The sequence below is a fragment of the Gigantopelta aegis genome, chromosome 8 (genome assembly GCF_016097555.1).
Source record: "Gigantopelta aegis isolate Gae_Host chromosome 8, Gae_host_genome, whole genome shotgun sequence".
In the NCBI taxonomy this organism is placed as follows: domain Eukaryota; kingdom Metazoa; phylum Mollusca; class Gastropoda; order Neomphalida; family Peltospiridae; genus Gigantopelta; species Gigantopelta aegis.
Window position 1 is genome coordinate 28,629,440 of NC_054706.1, and position 22,353 is coordinate 28,651,792.

The 22,353-nt window shown below is 36.4% G+C and overlaps 1 protein-coding gene across 1 annotated transcript in view; it reads right to left on the reverse strand.

Annotated features, from left to right (window-relative positions):
* The window catches only part of LOC121378607 (lysosomal alpha-glucosidase-like), a 40,721-nt gene extending 25,978 nt beyond the window's left edge, over window positions 1-14,743 (reverse strand). Inside the window, exons 1-6 of the mRNA XM_041506866.1 lie at window positions 14,564-14,743; window positions 10,305-11,065; window positions 9,380-9,537; window positions 6,666-6,828; window positions 5,512-5,608; window positions 590-828 (exon numbers count right to left, since the gene is read on the reverse strand). Of these exons, the coding sequence (XP_041362800.1) occupies window positions 590-828; window positions 5,512-5,608; window positions 6,666-6,828; window positions 9,380-9,537; window positions 10,305-11,051 (1,404 nt within the window). The 5' untranslated portion in view covers window positions 11,052-11,065; window positions 14,564-14,743. The remainder of the gene's footprint in view (window positions 1-589; window positions 829-5,511; window positions 5,609-6,665; window positions 6,829-9,379; window positions 9,538-10,304; window positions 11,066-14,563) is intronic.
* Window positions 14,744-22,353: the final 7,610 nt, after the last annotated feature.

Below are 22,353 nucleotides of genomic sequence, written 5' to 3' on the forward strand. Positions count from 1 at the left end.
GGACTGTCTGTCTAGGACAGTGGGTTAGTGGTCAGTGAAAGAGAAGTTGGTGTAGTGGCCTTACCCACTGAACCATTGAGCTTGCACTGGATGGGAGCCAGTGCTGGGTTTGCAAACCTACATGTTTAATACCTGCCAGCCTTAACCAATATACACCACCAAGGACAATTAAAAAAAATTGCATACTCTTTAAAGATCTACCACCATTTTGGCTGCTTGGCCAACTAAAACTTGAATTTGATTCCAGATTTTCTGAATAAATTCACCAAACTGCTAATAATTTTTTCCATTCAGATTGAAATCCTACAACCATGGGCGTCGATCGGTGGAGAACAGTGGGGATACGTCCCCCTCTCTTTTCAACGCTGAGGGACAATCTATATAAATGTCTCCCCCCCCCCCCCCAACATTTTCATTTAGCACACACACACTAATACGTCCCTCCACTTTTAAAGCAGGATTGAAGCCCATGCCTACAACATGCTTTCTCTTTTAACAAGACTGAAGAAACCTTTTGATTCATTTTATAGAGATGTTCACAGACCAGTTCATGGGTATAAGATTAAAGAGGGTACAAATGTAGACATACTTGAGGAATCCCTGCATTGCGCACTTTGTTGACGACATCAAGCGTCCCCATGGCAGTGCGGTATCCCCAGCGACACAGGTGGAAGCCCAGACTCCAGTATGGCGGCATGAAGCTGCGACCTACGACCTCTGTGTATTGCTGGACGACGTCGGCGGGCCCCGGGCCAAGGAAGATGTAGAAGTCGAGAACTCCGCCGATTGTTCTCCAGGTGATCGCTGGAACTGGCTGCAGAATCACATCTACAGTGTACAGAGTAAAAAAACAAAGAAAAGAATGTTTGTTTATTTTATAATACCAGTTTAATGAAAACCAAGCTTACTGCAGAATCAAATCTTAATGGAACTGAAGGAAAGGTATAATTGTTTATTAAAATAGATTTCTGCTGAATCAAATTTTAAAGGGACTGAATGATAGGAATATGTCTTTATTAACAAGCATTTGCTAAAGCAATACATGTTCCCTACCGGGTCCAACAATTTTTCGTATCTCCTAAATTCAAGGGCCATAAATCTGAAAAGTGAGTAAATCACGACTAAATTTAACTTGATCTGTAAAGCTATATACAAATGATAAAGCTATATATAAATGATAAAACTACATACAAAATTTCATCTTGATATCTCCAAGCATTGCAAAAATCCGGAAATGTTTTTCTCACATCTCCCCAAAGGCCATAAGTCCGTTAAATAAGTAAATTGCCATGAAAGTCAAACTTGATCTGTAACAGTATGTGATAAACCTATACACAAAATGTTAACTCAATATCTAAAGGTCTTCTGAAAAAAAGATCAGGACAACAGATTTTCACATCTCCTAAGTTCAAGGGCCATAACTGTGTCAAAAATGGGTAAATCGCCATGAAAGTCAAACTTGATCTGTAACAGTACGAAATAAACCTATACACAAAATTTCAGCTCAATATCTAAAGATCTTCTAAAAATAAGTCTGGAATTTGTTTTTCACATCTCCTAAGTTCAAGGGCCATAACTCCATAAAAAAATGGGTAAACCATCATAAAACTTGATCTGTAACGGTACATGATGAAACTACACACAAAATTTCATCCGGAAAACGTGGAACAGACGGACAGAGATGAAACCAATAGTCCCCTCAGGTTGGACCAAAAAACTGGGACCGGATGTAGCCCAGTGGTAAAGCGCCTGCTTGATACATGGTTGGTCTGGGATCAATCCCTGCCAGTGGGCCAAATTGGCTATTTCTCGCTCCAGCCAGAGCACATAACAGTTCCTTTGCTACTAATGGAAAATGTAAACCGGCTTCGGTGGTGTCGTGGTTAGGCCATCGGTCTACAGGCTGGTAGGTACTGGGTTCAGATCCCAGTCGACGCATGGGATTTTTAATCCAGATACCGACTCCAAACCCTGATTGAGTGTTCCGCAAGGCTCAATGGGTAGGTGTAAACCACTTCCACCGACCAGTGATCTATAACTGGTTCAACAAAGGCCATGGTTTGTGCTATCCTGCCTGTGGGAAGCACAAATAAAAGATCCCTTGCTGCCTGTCGTAAAAGAGTAGCCTATGTGGTGGCAGCAGGTTTCCTCTAAAAAAACTGTCAGAATGACCATATGTTTGACGTCCAATAGCCGATGATAAGATAAAAAATCAATATGCTCTAGTGGTGTCGTTAAATAAAACAAACTTTACTTTACTTTACTAATGGAAAATGTAGCAGGTTTCCTCTCTTAGACTATACATGTATGTCAAAATTACCAAATGTTTGACATCCAATAGCCGATGATTAATACATCAATGTGCTCCAGTGGTGTTGTTAAACAAAACAAACTTTAACATTAACTTTATTCAAAAACTCAACAAAACATACATACTTTACTAGGCTCATACCAGCCAATTCGTTATGGGCTAATGGAAATATCAGCTGGCGAACAAAATAATTCCCGTTTCGCCAAACAGGTGAAAACGAAATCTGATATTTGGGGAAAAGGTACTTAAGTTGATATTTCTACAAACCAGACCGATGTGACTTTTTGTCAAATCACCTTTTTTCTGATTTTATTTTTCACACACACACATGGTCATGTTTACAATGAGTTAGGTATGACTTCAGCCACATGTTTGAATTGTTCTCTCACTGAACGTAGTCCTAACATCTTATTAATTAAAGACCTTTTCTGTGGGCTTTTACACAATTTTCAGAAACATTTTCTCAAGAACAGGTGTGCCACGATAATCAAGTTTCATTTTCATAAAGTCAGTGTAGATTCAGTTTATCACCTGATATGTAATCCTTTCTTTTAACTTTATTAACATTCCTATATCCAAAAGAGGTTCATGCACAAATATGTAATCGTTAAGAAGATCCTGATCACTTCTGCTGTTTGTATAATCAGTCAAATCCTAAACAACACAGGCATACAGGCTCCCATTTTTCAAGGGGGGCAGGCTGACTTTTGCAGGAATTAAATGAAAATGTCTGAATCTGAATAACAACATTTATTCATATTAGCATTACTACCAAACAGCTACATACATGTAGGGTTGCGAATCACTACACATTTTTACATGAATTAAATGGTAGAAAGATGAAAATACGGTAAAAAGGTCTTAGGTTAGCACATTCTGCCTGAATATCTGTATAATTTTTCCCCGAATTTGAAGGGGGCAGCTGCTTATACCAAACAAAATTATTTATTTTTATTTATTTATTATGAAAAGGAGAATGAACAACTATTATTAATAAACGATCACTCAGGGGTGCACAAATGAATATTATTTCAATAGCCCGCTGGACCAGAACCAGCTAAAATTTACTAGCCCGCCAGCCTAAAGAACACTACTATGTTAATTATTATTGTTTAACAACACACACACACTAACCCATCTCTTGAATATCATGCCTGCGCAGTTCAGTACTCTGTAGTAGTCTATTGGCAATATGGTGCATGTATCATTGTGTATTTCTGACATGGCTGATGTGGAAGCACGGATTCAATGCAAAAATAAATAAATAAAATAAATTACTAAAAATACAGTCGGTCAGAAAAAACCCAGATCGCCCGTCGGACTGGTAGTTGCATTTTTAACTCGTCCGTCCGAATTTTTACTCGCATTTGGCGAGTGGGCAAGTACTTTCTGCACCACTGTCACTATTAATGGCTAGATTAGGGTAACTGAAAATAACATAAAGAACAAAAGATAGTGGTTACAAAAATAATAAACACCATTTCTGATCTTCAGGTTACTAAATGTTGGCATGACTAGTCAAAGATTGCAAATATGATAAAAGAGTATGTTTTTGTTGAGCAAATTAAAATTGAATGGTATTATTTATGGATGCAGGGCAGCTAAATATTATACTTATATACTTTTAGTACATGTATGTTGATCATAGTCCTTTCCATCAAGGAATGTTCTTTTCTTATTATTTTATTCATTACAAATTATTTATTTCTGAGCCAGTTGTTTTCTAAATTGCACACAAAAATAGTTGTTGTTTTTTATTATTTTTATTTTACTTATATCAAATCAAACTGAATTTAATTCTGAAAAAAACAATGTTCATGGAGGCTGGGAAGGACTAGAGGTTGTTAACAATATCCGTCAAAATATGTAATAAGTTAGGTCTATGGTGTCACGAAATGATGTGGATGCAGCCAGTTACAATCATGTTTTTAATAACATTATGGTGTTTAATTTGTATGACAAAAGATTTGAATTGAACCATTAGGTGTGTACAGATGACCCTCACGTATAACTGATATTCATAGCTTTATAAACGCCTGTAAGTAAACATCCAGTCCACTACAAATACACAGTCAAACATTTTATACTTTTAAAACTTTTAAAAATATATATTTAATATATAACAGCCGCATACAACAAATGCTCTTAGCTCAATCCAAATTAATCCCTATAAACTGAATAGCCATGCATGGAAACCAGATTTTGTTGTTTAATTGGGGCTCAAGTTGTCCCATGAATATCCAGTTTCGGGGGTTTCACTGTATTGTGTAACTATATGTCATGGTAGATGATTATTAAAAGAGAACAGAAACAAATTAATAGATATACCCTGTAGATCATTCAACAGGCACCACCTAAATTTATTGCCAGGCCTTCAAAACCAAATCGGACATAACCAAATGCAGACACATGCAAAATTAGTTTACGTACTGTTGACTTCACAGAACACAACTTTCTTTACACTCAGACCAACGGCATAGAGGAACATTATGTAATACAGTAATTATAGGAAAAATTGATTTACAACAATATACTAGTATATACAACAGTGAATGCATTGCTTGATTCAGCCTTTAGTTATTAGTTGTCTTGAGTAAGTGAGTTATTAATTACACTAGATAATAGAGAATCTGGATACATCTTACGTAATGATCGAAGTCTCATGAAATGGTAAGTTGCTAAGTAAAAAATAAAAAAAGGGTTGTGGGGAAAAGTAGGAGGGCCAAAAAACAACGTACATCCAATTTTCTTTGCACCAAATTTCTGTGATACACCCAAATAATTCCTTGTTTTTTTCAAGCCAGGAAAATGACATTTGTAACTTTCCTTTTTCTTGTATAAACCCACTTTAAATAAAAGTATTCAGTATTAGCTGCGATCATTCGGGCTCAAATATTTCAAATTTAGCTCAAACAAAATTGAATTTTTAGCCATATTGGCTATTTAAAAAAAAAATCTTTATTATATAATTATAAATAGGATTTTTTTGTTTTATAACAGCAGGGCTCACCATGTCTATTGCCAACTTACCCAAGTGCTAATTTTTAGGCAATGTGGCTACACCATTTTGTCTCTGGATAATAAATTTTTCGTTAAATTACCCATTTTTAATAATTTACCAAGGAAATACTCAACATATCTCAAAAATGGCTCAAACAAAATTTGTTGGAGCTCTGTAAGAGATCTGATCAAACTCTCACCCATAGCATTACTGTTCAACAGCAGAACCCCGTGACTGTTCCCATCGTCTTCCATCATCAGATAGAATGGGTGAGATCCATACAGATTGGATTTTTCCTGCATTATAGTAAACAATGTATTTTATAATACAATTACAATGTATTTCCAAAAATTGCAAAGTGTTTATAATTATGGTACTTTATTACTATTAAAATTAATCAGATTATTATAACTACAAATTAAACCAAAAAAAGCCAACATAAACTTATTAATCAAGGAAATGTCAGAAGAATGCTAGTTTGGAACTATATCCTACAGTTGGTATACATGCTAATACCATAAATCATGAAATAGTTGTTACCAATAAATTTAATAAACATAATTAGTAATATAATATTTGGCAAAAAGTGGGTTATGTATTATGATATGTATCGTATCAAGGGTTATGTGTCATGATACAAATTGTATCGTGAGGTTGGTGTATCGTATATTGTGAGGTTGGTGTATCGTGATATTTATCTTATTGTGAGATTGGTGTATCGTGAAACATATCGTATAATTAGTTATGCATCATGATATATATTGTATCAGGTTGGTGTATCGTGATACATATCGTATAATAAAGTTGGTGTATCGTGATACATATCGTATCATAAAGTTGGTGTATCGTGATACATATCGTATAATAAAGTTGGTGTATCGTGATACATATCGTATCATAAAGTTGGTGTATTGTAAGATTGGTGTATTGTGATATGTAAATTATCATAAGGTCAGTATATCATATCGTATCATGGGTTATCAATCGTGATACATATTGTATCGTGGGTTATCAATCGTGATACACATTGTATCGTGGGTTATGTATACTATCTTGATATGTATCGTATCATGGGTTATGTATGGTGATACGTATAATATTTTGAGGTTGGTGTCTCATAATACATATTACATAATGAGGTTGGTACATGTATATATCGTGGGTTATGTATACTATTGTGATTCGTATCATATTGTGAGGTTGGTGTATCATGATTCATATCATATTGTAGGTTATGTATTGTGATAGGTATCGTATCATGGGTTATGTATCGTGATATTTATCGTATTGTGGGGTTGGTGTTTTCATATTGTGAGGTTGGCACATAGTGACAGCCCTAGTTTCTACACATACAGTAGGTGGCATGTCCTTGTTCCACAGTGTGAATCTCGTCCAGTTGACGCTGTGCATCAAAGAATCTCGGTGCTCGCCCAAACCGTAGATGTTGACAGACGGCAAGTAGTAGGACAGCTGAAGGAACTGGTCGGCAAACAGCAAACTACCTGCGGTCTTCAGTCTGTAACATAACAGGTTTTCTTACACATCCGTTGGTGAGAATATCATGTGTTATTTTTTATAACACATAGTTATTTACACATGTATATATGTTAACAATTTCAAGACATTTGTCTTGCTGCTCCTAGGTGACGACCAGGTCACCAATGTCATATATATCCAATAAAAAAACAATGCGATGGATATCGATTACACTGTGATGTATAATTAATCTTACAATCATGTGTCTTTTGACGCGTAAGTCAGCTACAAGTACAATGGCTGTAAATAACTTTTAGTCTAAAAAGATGTTAAAATTTGCTTAAAACCTGATTTTTTATGATATGTAAGAAATAGAATAATACATTTGTGTCCGTTATAGATACCATTTACCTCACAACTCATTGTTTAAAAATGAATCAAACTCACTTTCACTCGTTAGATACATTTTAAAACAACTCATGAGATAAATGGTATCTAACGGCCACCCATGTATTATTCTCTATGTACTATATACCAATTAAATAGAATCCCATAGGTATTAATGTTAATCAAACTAAAAATATGGTTAACATATCTTGGGACGTAACACATCAACATCATACGTACAACTGGCGCACTACAACCGTACTGGAATGTTAGTCAAACTATTGAATTGAAATTGATTATAGGATATGAAACTTGCTACCATTTCGTATCATGTTTATGTTCCTAGTTAAATAATTTTTACTCTCACTCGCTAAAGCTAGTGACAAATGAACATTGTTTCAATTGTGACATACGTGTAAATATGATATGAAATGGAAGCTTGACAATGTTTAACATCCTATAAATATGTGATGTGTGTGAGCAATATATCAACCAAACTATGACCCATAAATATGAATAATACAATGCCTCCCAGCTCATTAACTGCATGACTGAGGTAGAAACTGCATGGCTCATTTCTATATAACACCCCTTGTTTTATACCAATTGTAGCACTTTACATGTACACCACACAAGGAAGGAAGGACATGTTTTATTTAATGACATACTCAACACATTTTATTTACGGTTATATAAAGTCGGACATATGGTTAAGGACCACACATATTATATTGAGAGAGGAAACCCACAGACAGGATAGCACATACCACAGCTTTGATGTACCAGTGCACTGGATGGAGTGAGAAATAGACCAATGGGCCCACTGATGGGGATCGATCCCAGACCGACCGCTCATCAAGCGAGCGCTTTACCACTAGGCTACGTCCCACCCCGTGCCCCATACAATGTCATGAACATGTTTTAAGTACAAGCCTTAGGGTACTTGACAGAGTGAAAGACAGAAAGAAAGAAAGAGAGAAATGTTTTATTTAACGACACACTCAACACATTTTATCTACGGTTATACAGCGTCAGACATATGGTCAAGGACCACATAGATTTTGAGAGGAAACCCGCTGTCGCCACCACATGGGCTACCTCTTCCGACCAGCAGCAAGGGATCTTTTATTTGCGCTTCCCATAGGCAGGACAGCACAAACCATGACCTTTGTTGAACCAGTTATGCATCACTGGTCGGTCTTGACAAAGTGATGCTGAATGAAATAAAACTGCTTATGATTGCCCAGATAAAACAAATATTTTGGACACCAATTTATTACCAATATCTGGACAATATAGTTACTGTACTGATTGCACTATTTGAAGTTAGATGCACTTCGATTTTGACTTAATGTTGGTCCAAATTAAAGTAAAAACATTCAAGAAATAACAATATATATGACTCGATGGAGTAGCAGTTAAGCATAAGGTTGGTAGATACTGGGTTCATATCCCCAGTAAGCCTAGTTGGAGAATACCCTATATTATGCTCTGATCTTTTGTTTTTTTACTGTCCCCAGCTCCCATTATTTCAAACTAGATAATATATGGTCTTGTAAAACTACCGTAATAGTTACTAATTATAGCAAGGAATCTGCTGTTGTTGTTTTTTAAAACCCATTCCATTGTTTTTTTTAAATAGATTTCAGAACATAATGATTAATGATAAGTATTAAACAACTGTAAAAGTAACAATAAACAATATTTTGGACACCAATTTATTACCAATATCTGGACAATATAGTTACTGTACTGATTGCACTATTTGAAGTTAGATGCACTTCGATTTTGACTTAATGTTGGTCCAAATTAAAGTAAAAACATTCAAGAAATAACAATATATATGACTCGATGGAGTAGCAGTTAAGCATAAGGTTGGTAGATACTGGGTTCATATCCCCAGTAAGCCTAGTTGGAGAATACCCTATATTATGCTCTGATCTTGTTTTTTTACTGTCCCCAGCTCCCATTATTTCAAACTAGATAATATATGGTCTTGTAAAACTACCGTAATAGTTACTAATTATAGCAAGGAATCTGCTGTTGTTGTTTTTTAAAACCCATTCCATTGTTTTTTTAAAATAGATTTCAGAACATAATGATTAATGATAAGTATTAAACAACTGTAAAAGTAACAATAAACTTTGACCCCCCCCCCCCCCCCCCAAAAAAAAAAAAAACCCATTCCTTTCCTATAAACTTACAAGGTGACACCAGAACTCTTCCTGGTGACTGTGAAACCAAATCGCTGTGTCTTGTCAGGGGTGGTAACAGTGTATAAGTTGTCGTCCATATTGTTTCGATGCTGAACAGCAGGTCTTTCAAACGGGACTTCCCACCTTGGGCGACTGTTATCACTGATCTAGAAATAAAAATATCAACAATTTACACTTCGAAGTGTGTAGGGTGGGGAGGGTGGGGGAGGTGTAGCTAAAACTAAACGGTTTCAGCAAATACTGACAAAACAACTACAAGAAATGTATTCATCTGACAACTTTTTGAATACAACTATCTGAAAACTAACAAATCAGACTACCGGGTATGTGTACATTATATAACAATACATGTATAATGTATTGAATAAAATAAATTTAAAATAAATAGCTAGCTTTTAGTAATTACATGCATAATATATCAAGTGAATGATTGCATACAATTTCACTTTAATTAACAATGAAAAAGAGTCAGTTAAAGAAGGCAACACCATTTGGTCTAGACTGATGGAGTTCAGGTCAGGTCATAGGGCTTTACGTGCACATTCAGAACAAGCTGTTGTAGCGCACGGCTGTCCTGGGTGCAAGAGACAGGAAAGCTGATGGAGAGTTTTGATGGGCAGTATATACAGCCACAAGGCAGGGCAACAAGGCAAACTTCAACAAATGTCTTAATATAACACAATAGCACACATTCAAAACAAATAAGTGTGAACAGTTTTATGTTTCTGTAACAAAACCACTTTCAGTAGTCACATTACCTGTGGAACAGTCCTAAGTACTTTCCCATGTAAATCAAATCCTTTGATATCAGTTACCCATCATGAAACACTAACTACAGATACAAACTGAGAGGGGAAGGATACCAAAATTACACCAAAGAAAACAAAAAACATTCAAGAAAAGATTTACTCACCTTAACTCGCAATCGATAGCTTGTCTCATAGGTGACTTCAAATTTCAATTGCATGATATCATTAGGATAGTAAGATGAAGTATTTCTTTCCAGAACAATACTGGAACCAGAATTAGGCATATTTTTCTTGCTACTAACATAGTAACCTGGGTAGTCGGTGGGGTAATAGCAGTATGGCACATCAAGTGGAACAGATGTCTTGCTAAAAGACTTCTTTTTTGTGTTTACTTTCTGCCAACAGCAGCCTCTCGACACGCACTTGTCCTCTGTGACCCCATCTTCAGGATAACAGTCAAACCTGTGATCTACAGGCAAAATATTACATTGCTCATTACCCCAAAGTCGAGTAAATATTCTAGGATCCACTTCCTTCAAACTAGTTGGTCTCATCTTGTTCAATGTAGATTTGAGAGTATCTTCAGAAATGGAAAAAGAATGAACCAAATCCTGCACTTCTCCAATGTCGTCTTGCAAAAACTGGTCGAATGGCCCATTGTACAAATAATCCACATAAGGCTTTTCCCGAGTTGGTGCGATAGACATGAAAAACGAGGTGTTAAAAACCTTGTTAAATAGGAATTCCTTTGTAGCTGTGCATTTTGCCAAAAGGATAAATGCTGCAAACATCAGGGTTATAAGGATACCGAATTCAATGACATGACGTTTAGAATGACAGCCATTTTCTGGCAGTTTTTCTTTTGGAATTGTTGCCAGGTCAGTCTTTTCCATTTTCACGTGAAACTTCATGCTGTAGATGTTACCTACAATGTACAGGTACATTAAAATATATATACAAAAAACTTTTATTTTAATTTTATGTGATTCTTAAATATTTAATTAAATTTATTTTTAAACACAACAGCATAGGATAGAATAGAATAGTTTAACGACATCCCAGCATGAAAAATGCATCATGCATGTTAAACTTCAAATGAAGATTGCCAATAGATTAAACATAATAATACAAAGGTTTTAGTATTTCAAAAAAAAAAAAAAAAGAGGATTACCATAAACATTAAAACTTTTGAAATGATTTTGGAAGCTTTGACAAAAGATTGAGAATATTTCATGTGAACTGTTCTATTTGCATGTCAGTTACATAACATGAAACTTACGCCAACTAACAATCGGTTAAGTGGTAAACCGCTACCCATTCTGAAATTAAAAGATACAAACTTCCGAAGACAACCAATTTAAATGCAAGTTTCGGGAACTGATTTGGTTACGCATATGTAAGCCATGTAACTGAACTATCGGTTCACAGGTAGTTCCAGGGGTAAAAATCACATGAATCAACTTCTCATGAAGTAAAATTTTTAAATATTGGCCCCTCTAATGGCTCCAACCCAGAGTGACTACCAGCTCAAAGGAGAGTCTGGTATAAAACACTTGCTTAAAGGAATCCTTGCACAAGGATTTTGGACTGGTATGCATATTCAATGATATATAATGCACATTATTGCTTAATTATTGCCTTCTGACAAGCCGGTGGTTATGTAATACTTAACGCGTAATGTCAGGAATGATTCTTAGAACTAGATAAACAAATGTACCTGTTTTTTTGCGGGATAATAAAATAGGCATGCATTGCAATGTTCTGTAATAATATCCATCCCAGTAAGTCAGCAATATGTATATATTATTTTTCAATAAACCACCATTGTCAAAGTGGCTACACAAGTGGAAATAATTGTACCATGTTTTGTCCATGCATGAACCTACATACTGAAATGATACCCGGAGTGTTCTCTTAGTTAATTGGTCTATTCTGTTAGTTGCCTCTACCTGTGATTTCTGATTGGCACTGTATGGCAGGTGTATATTTGACAGGTAACCAGATGAGCCAATTAATTACTGCTGTCTAGACAAAAAAATACAGACCGGTATTGTGTAATATAACCTGTCGCCCCTAAAATGGTAATGGACATGGTTTATTACTGTAAATAGTTCTGTAAAACTATTAATTAAGTAGATTTTCCCACCTAAAATCACAGAACTGACCAACAAGAATCATGTTTTTTTATTAACTCTAAAATTATGCATTTTTCATTTCTTAAAGTGTCAGTATGAGTTGGTGGTCTGGGTATGCATCTTTCTAACACATAAGGCTCATGTTTGAGTTTACTCTCCCTTTAACACCAACACAGCACAATGATCAGAACATACATGTAGCATTTCCAATTTCATGGGAAACACTTTTTTGGTGATCATGGGAACCCACAGTGGCAGGGCACAATATTTCATGAGAATCGCTGTTCAGTTCGTGTGTCGGTTACGTAAGTTCAAAATCATGAGAACCGCCAATCTGTTATGGAGCAAACAATTACATTCTCTAATCAGAAGTACCATATATCAGGGAACATTTTGTTCAGTATCGCGTTGCGATTCACTACACAAGTTTCAGAGATTGCTGTACACTTGTAAAAACATTAAACAGTAGTTGCTAATCAAATTTCAATGGACTAGTAACATTGCTAATCAAGATTTTGTTCCCTGTATATCAGTAATGATTGTAATGATATTGATGATGATAACTAGTTTAACGTGCCCATATACCACTAGGGTTTCGAACATGCCCATCCCGAGCCCGACCTCCGATAAGATCAGTGGCCTGACTCGGGATGGAGGGTGTGGGGTGTGGGTGTGTGTGGGGGGGGGGGGGGGGGGGGGGGGGTTGAAAATGGGCAGAATTTTGAAAATAGCAATTAGTAAAAAAGTTAATAGATTAAATAAAAATAAAAAAAAGTTACAAGCCAAAAATAAAAAAGAATTGACTGCTCGGCCGAATATTTATATAATTTGGAGCATTTTAGAAGGACAGTCCAAAATTAAATAAGAGAAAGAAGAGAGGATCGGACTATTTAATAGTATTTAAAAAAGAAGTAATTTCGACATAAAATTTTGAACGCAGATCTAAAAGTTTAAAGTCCGATCAATATATCCAAGCGAGTGACCTCGTTAAGGCCGTTTGGGTGCACAGCTTAAAGGGACGAGATGGGTTGCATCCCGTCAAGAAAACCCCTAGATCGACAGTCGATAGACGTTAAAGGTGTAGTGCTGTGCTGAAATACAGATCTTGAGAAGCCGGATCCGTCTGAACGAGAGCGAGTATCAGACTAGGGTATAGTCGAGTCGTCATGGGTTGGTATAGTGGTGCGGATGGGCCTGACTCCGGAGGATACGAGATGGTATCACTATAAAGCAAGGTAAAGTCTAAAAAAGAGAGTAGTAGGGGCTGACCCCGCTTCCTATTTCTTCTTAGAGTGGGGCCGTTAATCTTCCAGTGCTGCTAGGACAGGCTCGGACAGGTAGAGACTAAATGCGAACCGTGGCATTCTGCAGAGTCACGAGTCACGAGAAAAACAAGTCGACAGTCAGACGGAGAAATGACGTCGAGGCAAGGAATCTTGCTAAAAAATAATCCAACCTGGTGGTGCAGGCTGTCGAAACGAGAAGCGTTCCAGTGTTTAATCAGTTCCAATGGCCGCATACATCCCAGTAGAAAACTTCATTTCACTGACAAAAACAATGAAATGAAGGACCCCCAAGTCGAGCACATGAAAGCACGTGCAGTGTGCACACGCGAAAGAAACACGTCTTACCGCGTGGAGCTCCAGACTGGGAATGAATGAAAGTGAAAATCAGTTTATGTTTTTAATTACATTTGAACCACCAATGTAGCACAGAACCGTAGTTCAAGTGTTTTAGGATTAGGTAGGCCTAACTCATCAGTTACAATAACTATATTCCCGATTGTTCGGCTACCGAAGTAAAATGGTAGGACTTTCCTTTGACAAATGAAAGTCCTTCCTGTAAAACTCTTATGAACTGACTTCTGGTTACCTAAGATTTTGAAATATTGTCCACTGCCACGGAAACAATTTCAGTTTCCGTTGAATAGTCGTACTTGATATAATAATCATGTGAAAAAAAATGTTGGTTACATTCTTTCCCCGACATGGTTTCTGCAATATCCGAGGACCTGTTGATAATTTAATCACTGCCAGTGGCAAATCTTGTAATTCTGACACACAATCTTCAGGGGAATCGGTAGGACTTTCCTTTGGTACTGTCACGTATAAAGAACATTATAAATACTTACCATAAATAGTTAGGGTTAGGGTTAGGGTTAGGGTTAGTGACAATGCCAAAGGAAAGTCCTTCCCATACCAACAGAATAACCACACTTCTACGTGCATATACAGAAATATCCAGTAAAACCAAAACTTAAAAAAGAAAGAAAAAATGTTTTCACGTACGTGTTCAACAACTTTGGCTATCTTTAGTACTTGATTTGAGACTTGACAACTACAAGTGATGCTTTTGAATTATTCATTTGGACTCTAACCCGTCGTCTCAGTCAAAGGTAACTGTCTTATTATCTGTCATTACATAATGAGATCACTTTCATCGCCTCACTCACAAACAAGTGAACTTTATTCTTTAGACCTGTCATGTTTAATAGGAGGTAACTCTAATTTGGACAGAGCTACTTTTAAATTTAGGTCTCATACCATAGATAGTTTATATGCATTTATATTAGATTAGCAATGCAAATAAATAAATCAAATAAATACATAATATTACAATTACAAATAAAAATAAATTACAACAAATTTAAAAACAAGAAATATATCGGCGTTATTACTGGTATAGACCTAATTTAAGGCCTATTTTTAAGGTTTGTGATGTTTCATTGGTCTCATGTCATAAGTCAAAGTTACCGCATAAACTTATATGAATTGTATGCATGGTTATTTGCCAACTTTCAAGTTTTTTTACTGCCAGCATAAAATGTCAGGTTACTGGTAAAAACAAGGTTCTATGAAACTGGGCTGACATGTTATGTCGTCCAATCAACAAAGAGGAACGTTTTGTATTCCACACTACCAAGATTTCCATAGTAGACTGCCATGAAGACAAGGAAATAACCATTACGTTTTGTGCCACAGTTATTCTTCGAGCAAATAATATTCGTTCAATGCTACCATGTGACTACGAAGAATCAGACACCACACTTTTAATTCATGTGTAGGACGTTATTATAAACGGCTGTACCAACTCACTTGTGCGCACTGTTGTCACAAATGTATATGTCGTACCATTTGGTAAGTTCCATCATTTGTTTATCTTGGGTAAAACAAATTTGACAATATAGGTTGCTTGTATAGTACAGGTAAATACTTTACATTTCATCGCATCAATGTGACATCCTTTCCACAGCTTAACATGATGTAATACTTTCTTTGAAAAAAAAAGAAGGTAAAAGGATCGCACGGGGTGCATGGGACTGCTACCTTGATGTGACCAGTGCTTTTACCATTTCATGAGTCTTTGCCTTACACCAAAGTACATGCAACTGATCAACACTCCAGCGCTTCACAGTACGTTTGTATGATAATACCAGTGACCTGGATCATGTTGACGTAACAAGGAATACATTGTACTGTCAGCATAGGACAACAATGGTAACCATTCCATCCATCTAGGATTCCCTACTACAGCACCCAGCACCTATCAAGCTGGAATACGATTCACCAGTGGAAAAAACATGAATAAATTGCATCTACCCCAGAGGGGTGGGGATGGTCTTTTGATAACGTCAGTCCTCAATTGGTATATGCAGTACAAAACCAATAACCCTCAAACAACGCAGTGTTGTTACAAGAGTATAAATGGATGTGACACTAGATGTATATGCTAAAATAAGCCCAATGGAAGTGCACTGAACTATGTATTTGTTATTGTGAGAAGTAAAACGTTCATTAAAAACGTCACGCATCTTCGCTAATCTATGGAATCAGTAAAGCATTTTGCGTGATATAAGCACCTACATATTGCAATTGTTAATAGGCTTGATCTATGCAGTGACTATATTTTATTTTTTATTTCCAAAGAAAGTTCTCTTGAATAAATTGATTGCCTTGTACTCTGTACTAAAAGAACAGAATGATACCAAATAAAAAACACCTGGCAAAAATGATACCAGTACTCTTTGTATTAACAGTACTCTTTGTATTACTTGGTGAATATCTTCTGTACATCACACAGCTGATTTACAATAGTTATCAGCTCATGATGATGATGTTGATCTTCCAACCACTTCAAAATGTTTGCAATAAATATCTATATGAGGGTTTCATAAGTCTTGTGTCACGATAAAACTAGTATACTAGAAACCGTGACACAGGTATCCCCAAACAATAACGTCATGTATGTTATAATAACGTTATATAACACTTTTATATATGTAACTATAGAATTTGTATTAGGGTTTTTAGTTTGGGGGTACCTGTGCGGTGACAGGGGCATATTTGTGTTGTGTTTGTGTGTATGCATGTGCGCGTACGTGCGCGTGTGTGTGCGTGTGCGTGTGCGTGTGCCGTAATATTATAGGCTTGCATGTGTGGGAGAGTTTGAAAGAACGTTATTGACATACATTGTTATTTTTTAATGAAATTAACACTCACATATTTCTTGTGAGGATACAATCAGACACTAAATATCAGAATTAAAAATACAAAGCAATGCTTTAAAAATTAATTTGTATTAGTAAGCAAGGCATTGTTGGAGCTACAAGCAGACAAGCTGCTATGGCTTAAATTTAGTAAGCTAAGAAACAGCATTATTGACCTGGAGACAGCCATATTGGAAGCACTTTCTACTGTTTAAAACATTTATTAATACCCTAAAATTAATAAATGTTGTTTTAAAACTGTATTATAATATTTTCAACCTTAGTAAAGGCTTAAAATGTCAAACAACTTCGGTCATTTTTAGAGCACTTTTGGTCCATCTCCCGCACGCCTATGGCGATGGGAGGTCAGTCCAACCAGCCAAAAAAAACCATCCGTTCGGCCGACACCGCCTACCTTCTAATTTTCACCCAGCAAGAACATTGGGTAACCGTGCACTCTAGTTTATTTAGGAAAAAAGTAACGATCTTAGCACTACTATCGTCGTAAATACCAACCGTCACGAATACCTAACATTGTGACCGTACCTTTTTCCTACGATCGGCAGCCCGTTTCAAAGAACGGGATATTTATTAAGTGGGTGGATGGGGGTGATACTGATAAAGTTCGTTATCATCCTGAGGGCGCGCAGCGCCGAAACGTCTTGGGGTTTCCGAGGAGCAGTTTTAATTGGATGGCTTTAAATGCCATTTTTTGGGCATCTGAATCGCAAAATTAGCCATTTAAAAACTATTTTAAGAATTATTTTGCACATTATTTGAACCCAATGATGTTTTCATTTAGATGGCTTTAAACGTGATTCTTTTTGGCATCTGAATCGCAAAAGTAGCCATTTCTAAACAATAATTTATTAACTATTTTAGGATTATTTTTCATAGTATTATAACCCAAGAATGTTTTTTTTTTTTGCTGTTGTTGTTGTAAATAAAATAAAATAATAATTTTGACACAATTCAATTCAATTCTTTATTCCGTTTTTAGGCCATAGCCCATTTACAGACAACAAAAGGTGACATTTGAAGGACCCGTTGTTCAACAATTCATATAGCAAACTTTAATATTATTTAACTGCAATTAGATTTTAGGAAGAATAACAATATTTGTATTTTCTAACAATTATTTTTGGTGTACATTATCTCATAATTTAGGTGGTCTTAAACGCACCAGATGTCACCTGTCAAGTATGGGGGAGGGGGTAATGATCAGGGTTGTTAGCAGTGGATCCGGGGGTATGCTCTCCCCAAAACATTATAAAATTGCTTTACTTTAAACGTGATTTCTTGGCATCGCAAAATAAGCCATTTTTAAATAATAATTTGTTTATTAGTTTAAGAATTATTTTGCATAGTATTATATATAAAAAGAAAGTTAAAGTATGTTTTGTTTAACGACACTACTAGAACACATTGATTTATTAATCATCGGCTATTGGATGTAAGAAAGAATGTTTTGGGTTTTTAAATTATTATTTAGATAACCTTTGACCCGATTTCTTTTCATCTGAATAGCAAAATCAGTTACTTCTTTTGGAGTTTTGTTTCTGTGACTTCTTTGTGCTTGAAAGGGAAACGTCGTTTGGAAGGAGACAGCATGCGTGCGTCCAGGAAAGTGATTCGGGGTTGAACACCCCCACCCTTCTCAAGCAAATTTTCTTTTCAATACATTCGATCCTCCCCATAAACTTCGCTCACCAGTCTGGACCCGCCCTTGCTAAAAATTCCTGCACATGCGTCTGGACAGCTATAAGTCACCTCATTGAAATATGTTTATATTATTACCAGTAACATTGATTTCAATCAGATAATGATCGTCTTAAAGTACTGTCACGGGGATTCTATAATTCCCGTAACTGAATAAAACACGATTATCAAAATATCTCTCCTAACTGTATATCTATTAGATCTCTCTGTAACAGGCTGTTAAACCCTAGTATGGCTCGTCTCTAGGTATGATCAGAGATACGATCTTATATAAAGCATATATTAATATAGCACGTTTAGCTCACTAGAAACACAACAAAACACAATACACTTTGGAATCTGTATTATCCTACGCTGACAAATGTACAGCCGTAGTAGTTAATTAATAACAGCAATAATAACAACCCAGAACTGATCACTTAATTAGTTAATGTTCTAGGTGTCTAGTTACACAATATGCGAATCACTTCACCGTTACACCACACCCACACGTGTGATAATTGAGAACGCTTCCAGGAGAAGTAATTTAATAAAGGAATTACAACACCATTCCAAACTGGTTAATTTTTAATTAACCCTTACTACTCGTTCAGTAACGTGTGATAATTTAGGAACGCTTCTTGGGGAACTTAATTAATAAAGGAATTACAGCTCTATTCCTAACGGGTTAATTTTTAATTACCCCTAACTACTCATTCAGTAACCTTGTAACACAGAATTAATACTGGTACCGATCACAATAAAGGCAATAACCTACAGTGTACCTAGGTCGTCTAGGATGACTGGCTAAGCTTTATATTACCAAATACTCGTATAATGTTAGAACAAAAAGTCTACGATTTACTTCGTCAGATGACCGAAGACACTGTCTAAAGAATATTGGTATAATACAGTATTAAAATATTTAAAAGTCACATCAATCACATCAAGGTTATACACAGAGCAGAAATAATATTTACCAAAGTCCCGTCTGAACTAATATATTTCGTTCAGTGGACGACGTCCGTGATCCCCTGGAGCCTTCCTAATTCGTTCTCCTCGATATCTCTAAAACACTAGCTATTTATTATAAATCAGGATTTTGCCTGGGGGCACAAGGCGGTACCTCACGTATCATCTCATATTCTACCTCTACTAGAGTCGGTATATTCTCTCTGATCGTCAGTCTGGCTGTCGCCAACCGCGAGCAATCTCCTGGCCATAAACAGCACTACCGGAGATATTACATAACTACTAGCCAAATGGCCTCCGCACCTGGCTGGGTGTGTATTAGGCGTACCGATCGAGGACCGTCGCGCAGAAGTATTACGTAACAAGTTGCCCATCTGGGCTTAAGTGCAATGAAACTGCACACGGCCCTCTAACACAATTAAAATCGCCATAGGCGAAACAAATTAAGAGCATGTACCGTCACAAGTACACAGCAGTGTGTGTGTGTGTGTGTGTGTGTGTGTGTGTGTGTGTGTGTGTGTGTGTGTGTTTGTGTTTGTGTGTGTGTCCAGCCAATGCGCAGCGCCCTTTAAAATGGGTCATATACAACACTGGATTCGTAAAAAAAACATTGTGGAATTTGACTGGGGCATTGCAGCAATTTGCCACATGGCAGCATTTAAATTCGAGCCCTGGTGAACCCGTGGGTCGCGAAAAGAGTCTTTGTAGATTAATAATTCTGGCAATTATAATAATGATGTCAAGATGTTTATATGATTATCAAAACGTTATCAGCAATAGAAAGCTATTGAAAAACTATTTTTAATAGTTCTCCGGAGCTAACATGACTTAAAAACACAAATATTAATCAGCGACAAGACGCCATTTAGAATTTAACAGAGATGCTTCTACTACACCCGCACGACCACTATATAAAGACGGTGCTGAACGATAGGCGTGCGCTACAACAGCTTGTTCTGAATGTGCACGTAAAACCCTATGACATGACATGACAATTTATGTTATCTGAATTTATTCAATAAAGCGAAACTAAAACTAAAACAAAACTGAAGTCATGTCTGTGAGGAACATTTTAAGATTCTTTGGAAGGGTGCTGTTCAAATGTGGCACCTCCCGTGACAATCGTGTTACTTCAACGCCAGGGCTTTCCTTGGAGACCGTCAACCCAGTTTCCTGTCCATCGACATTTTTAGACTTCGATTTCATCGCTCCAGGCCAGGCAGAACCACCCAAGGGCCAAAACCTTTGCCGCGTACTTTGCTATGTAGCAACGGAGGTCATCTCGGACAGCCGAGGAACTACCAAAGACAGGAAACACTCCAGGAAATGTCGCGAGCAACATTATAAAGGCCCTTTTAAAGGCCACTAACCCTCCCGAATGAGAGCCTGATTATTAATCCATTACATCAAACTTTATAGGTATAACAACAATAATAATAAAATTATAATTAAACAAAAACATTATTTTTTATTTTTAGAATCACCAAAACGTCGAGTAGAGGCCTTTAGCGAATATGAAAAGCAAATACAGAAGGCAACTGGGACCCAAGGAACACTCCAGGAAATGTGGCCAGCAAAGGAGCGACATTATAAAGGCCCTTTTAAGCCCACTAACCCTCCCGAATCAGAGCCTGATTATTAATCCATTACATCAACCTTTATAGCTATAGCATTTTTTTTATATTTTTAGAATCACCAAAACTTCAAGTAGAGACCTTTAGCCTATATGAAAAGCGAATACAGAAGGCAACTGGGACCCTATGCTCCAACGCAAGGATTTTTCTAGGAGACCGTCAACCCTGTTTCCTGTCCATCGACATCTTTGGATTTTGATTTCATCGCTCCAGGCAAGGGAGAACCACCCAATGGCCAAAACCTTTGCCGCGTACTTTGCTATGTAGCGACGGAGGTCATCTATTTCATGAAGTCCCCCGACAGCCGAGTAACTACCAAGGACAGGAAACACTCCAGGAAATGTAGCTGACAAAGGAACCAGAGATAAATTTATCATCAGATACAAATATGAAATCACCACGTCCAAAACGAAAAAGAACGAATCCACAATTATCGCCAACTTTATCGGAAGATGTTATAGGTTCGACATCTGCTGATAGAACATTTCTTACAGCTTCTGAAAATGTTATGGACACAGATTTTGCAACACAAGATGAAGTACACCTACAGGAGGAAGTGAAAGTATTCAAGGAGCACCAATGGCTACAGCAACTGGAAATAATGTACTATATCAAGGATTCGGTGGAACGACAAAAGCTGTAAATCTACATATAATAACTGTTAAAAAAACATTTAAACGAACATTTACATCAGTTATTAATTTTACAAAACGAAAAGCATGTGGATGTGGATGGCCAGAGGCATTAGGAGATCCTACTGTATGTAAGTTCACCATAAATTATGCAGGTCATATCAAACCATATTTCTATAAAAATGCTAGTATGAAAGCAGAAGATTGGAATTTACCAGATGAATTTATAGGCTATAAAATTCGTAAATTTGGTTTTAATATACCTAATATGATGCTACATGTTATTAATAATAGTAAAAGTGATCCAAATGAAGTACCAGTATTAGCTCCACCTAATGCTAGAGTATGGACATTTACTGATATACATAATGATTATGGTATTCCAGAATATCAAGATACATTATATAATCATAATAATTTCTTTAAAGATGAAGAATGTATGGATAATACAAGTAATAGAGAAATATCTATACAACCTGATCGTCATATATATATGGCAAGTGATCCAGCAATGCAAATTATAAATAATGCATGGACTGTCAATAATGAAAATAAATATACTGCTGAAACACCTAATTACATCTATGATATGAAAAAAACATGAAGGATATAGAGAAACAGTTATAAGTAGCGGAGGATTTGCTCTTGAATATGAA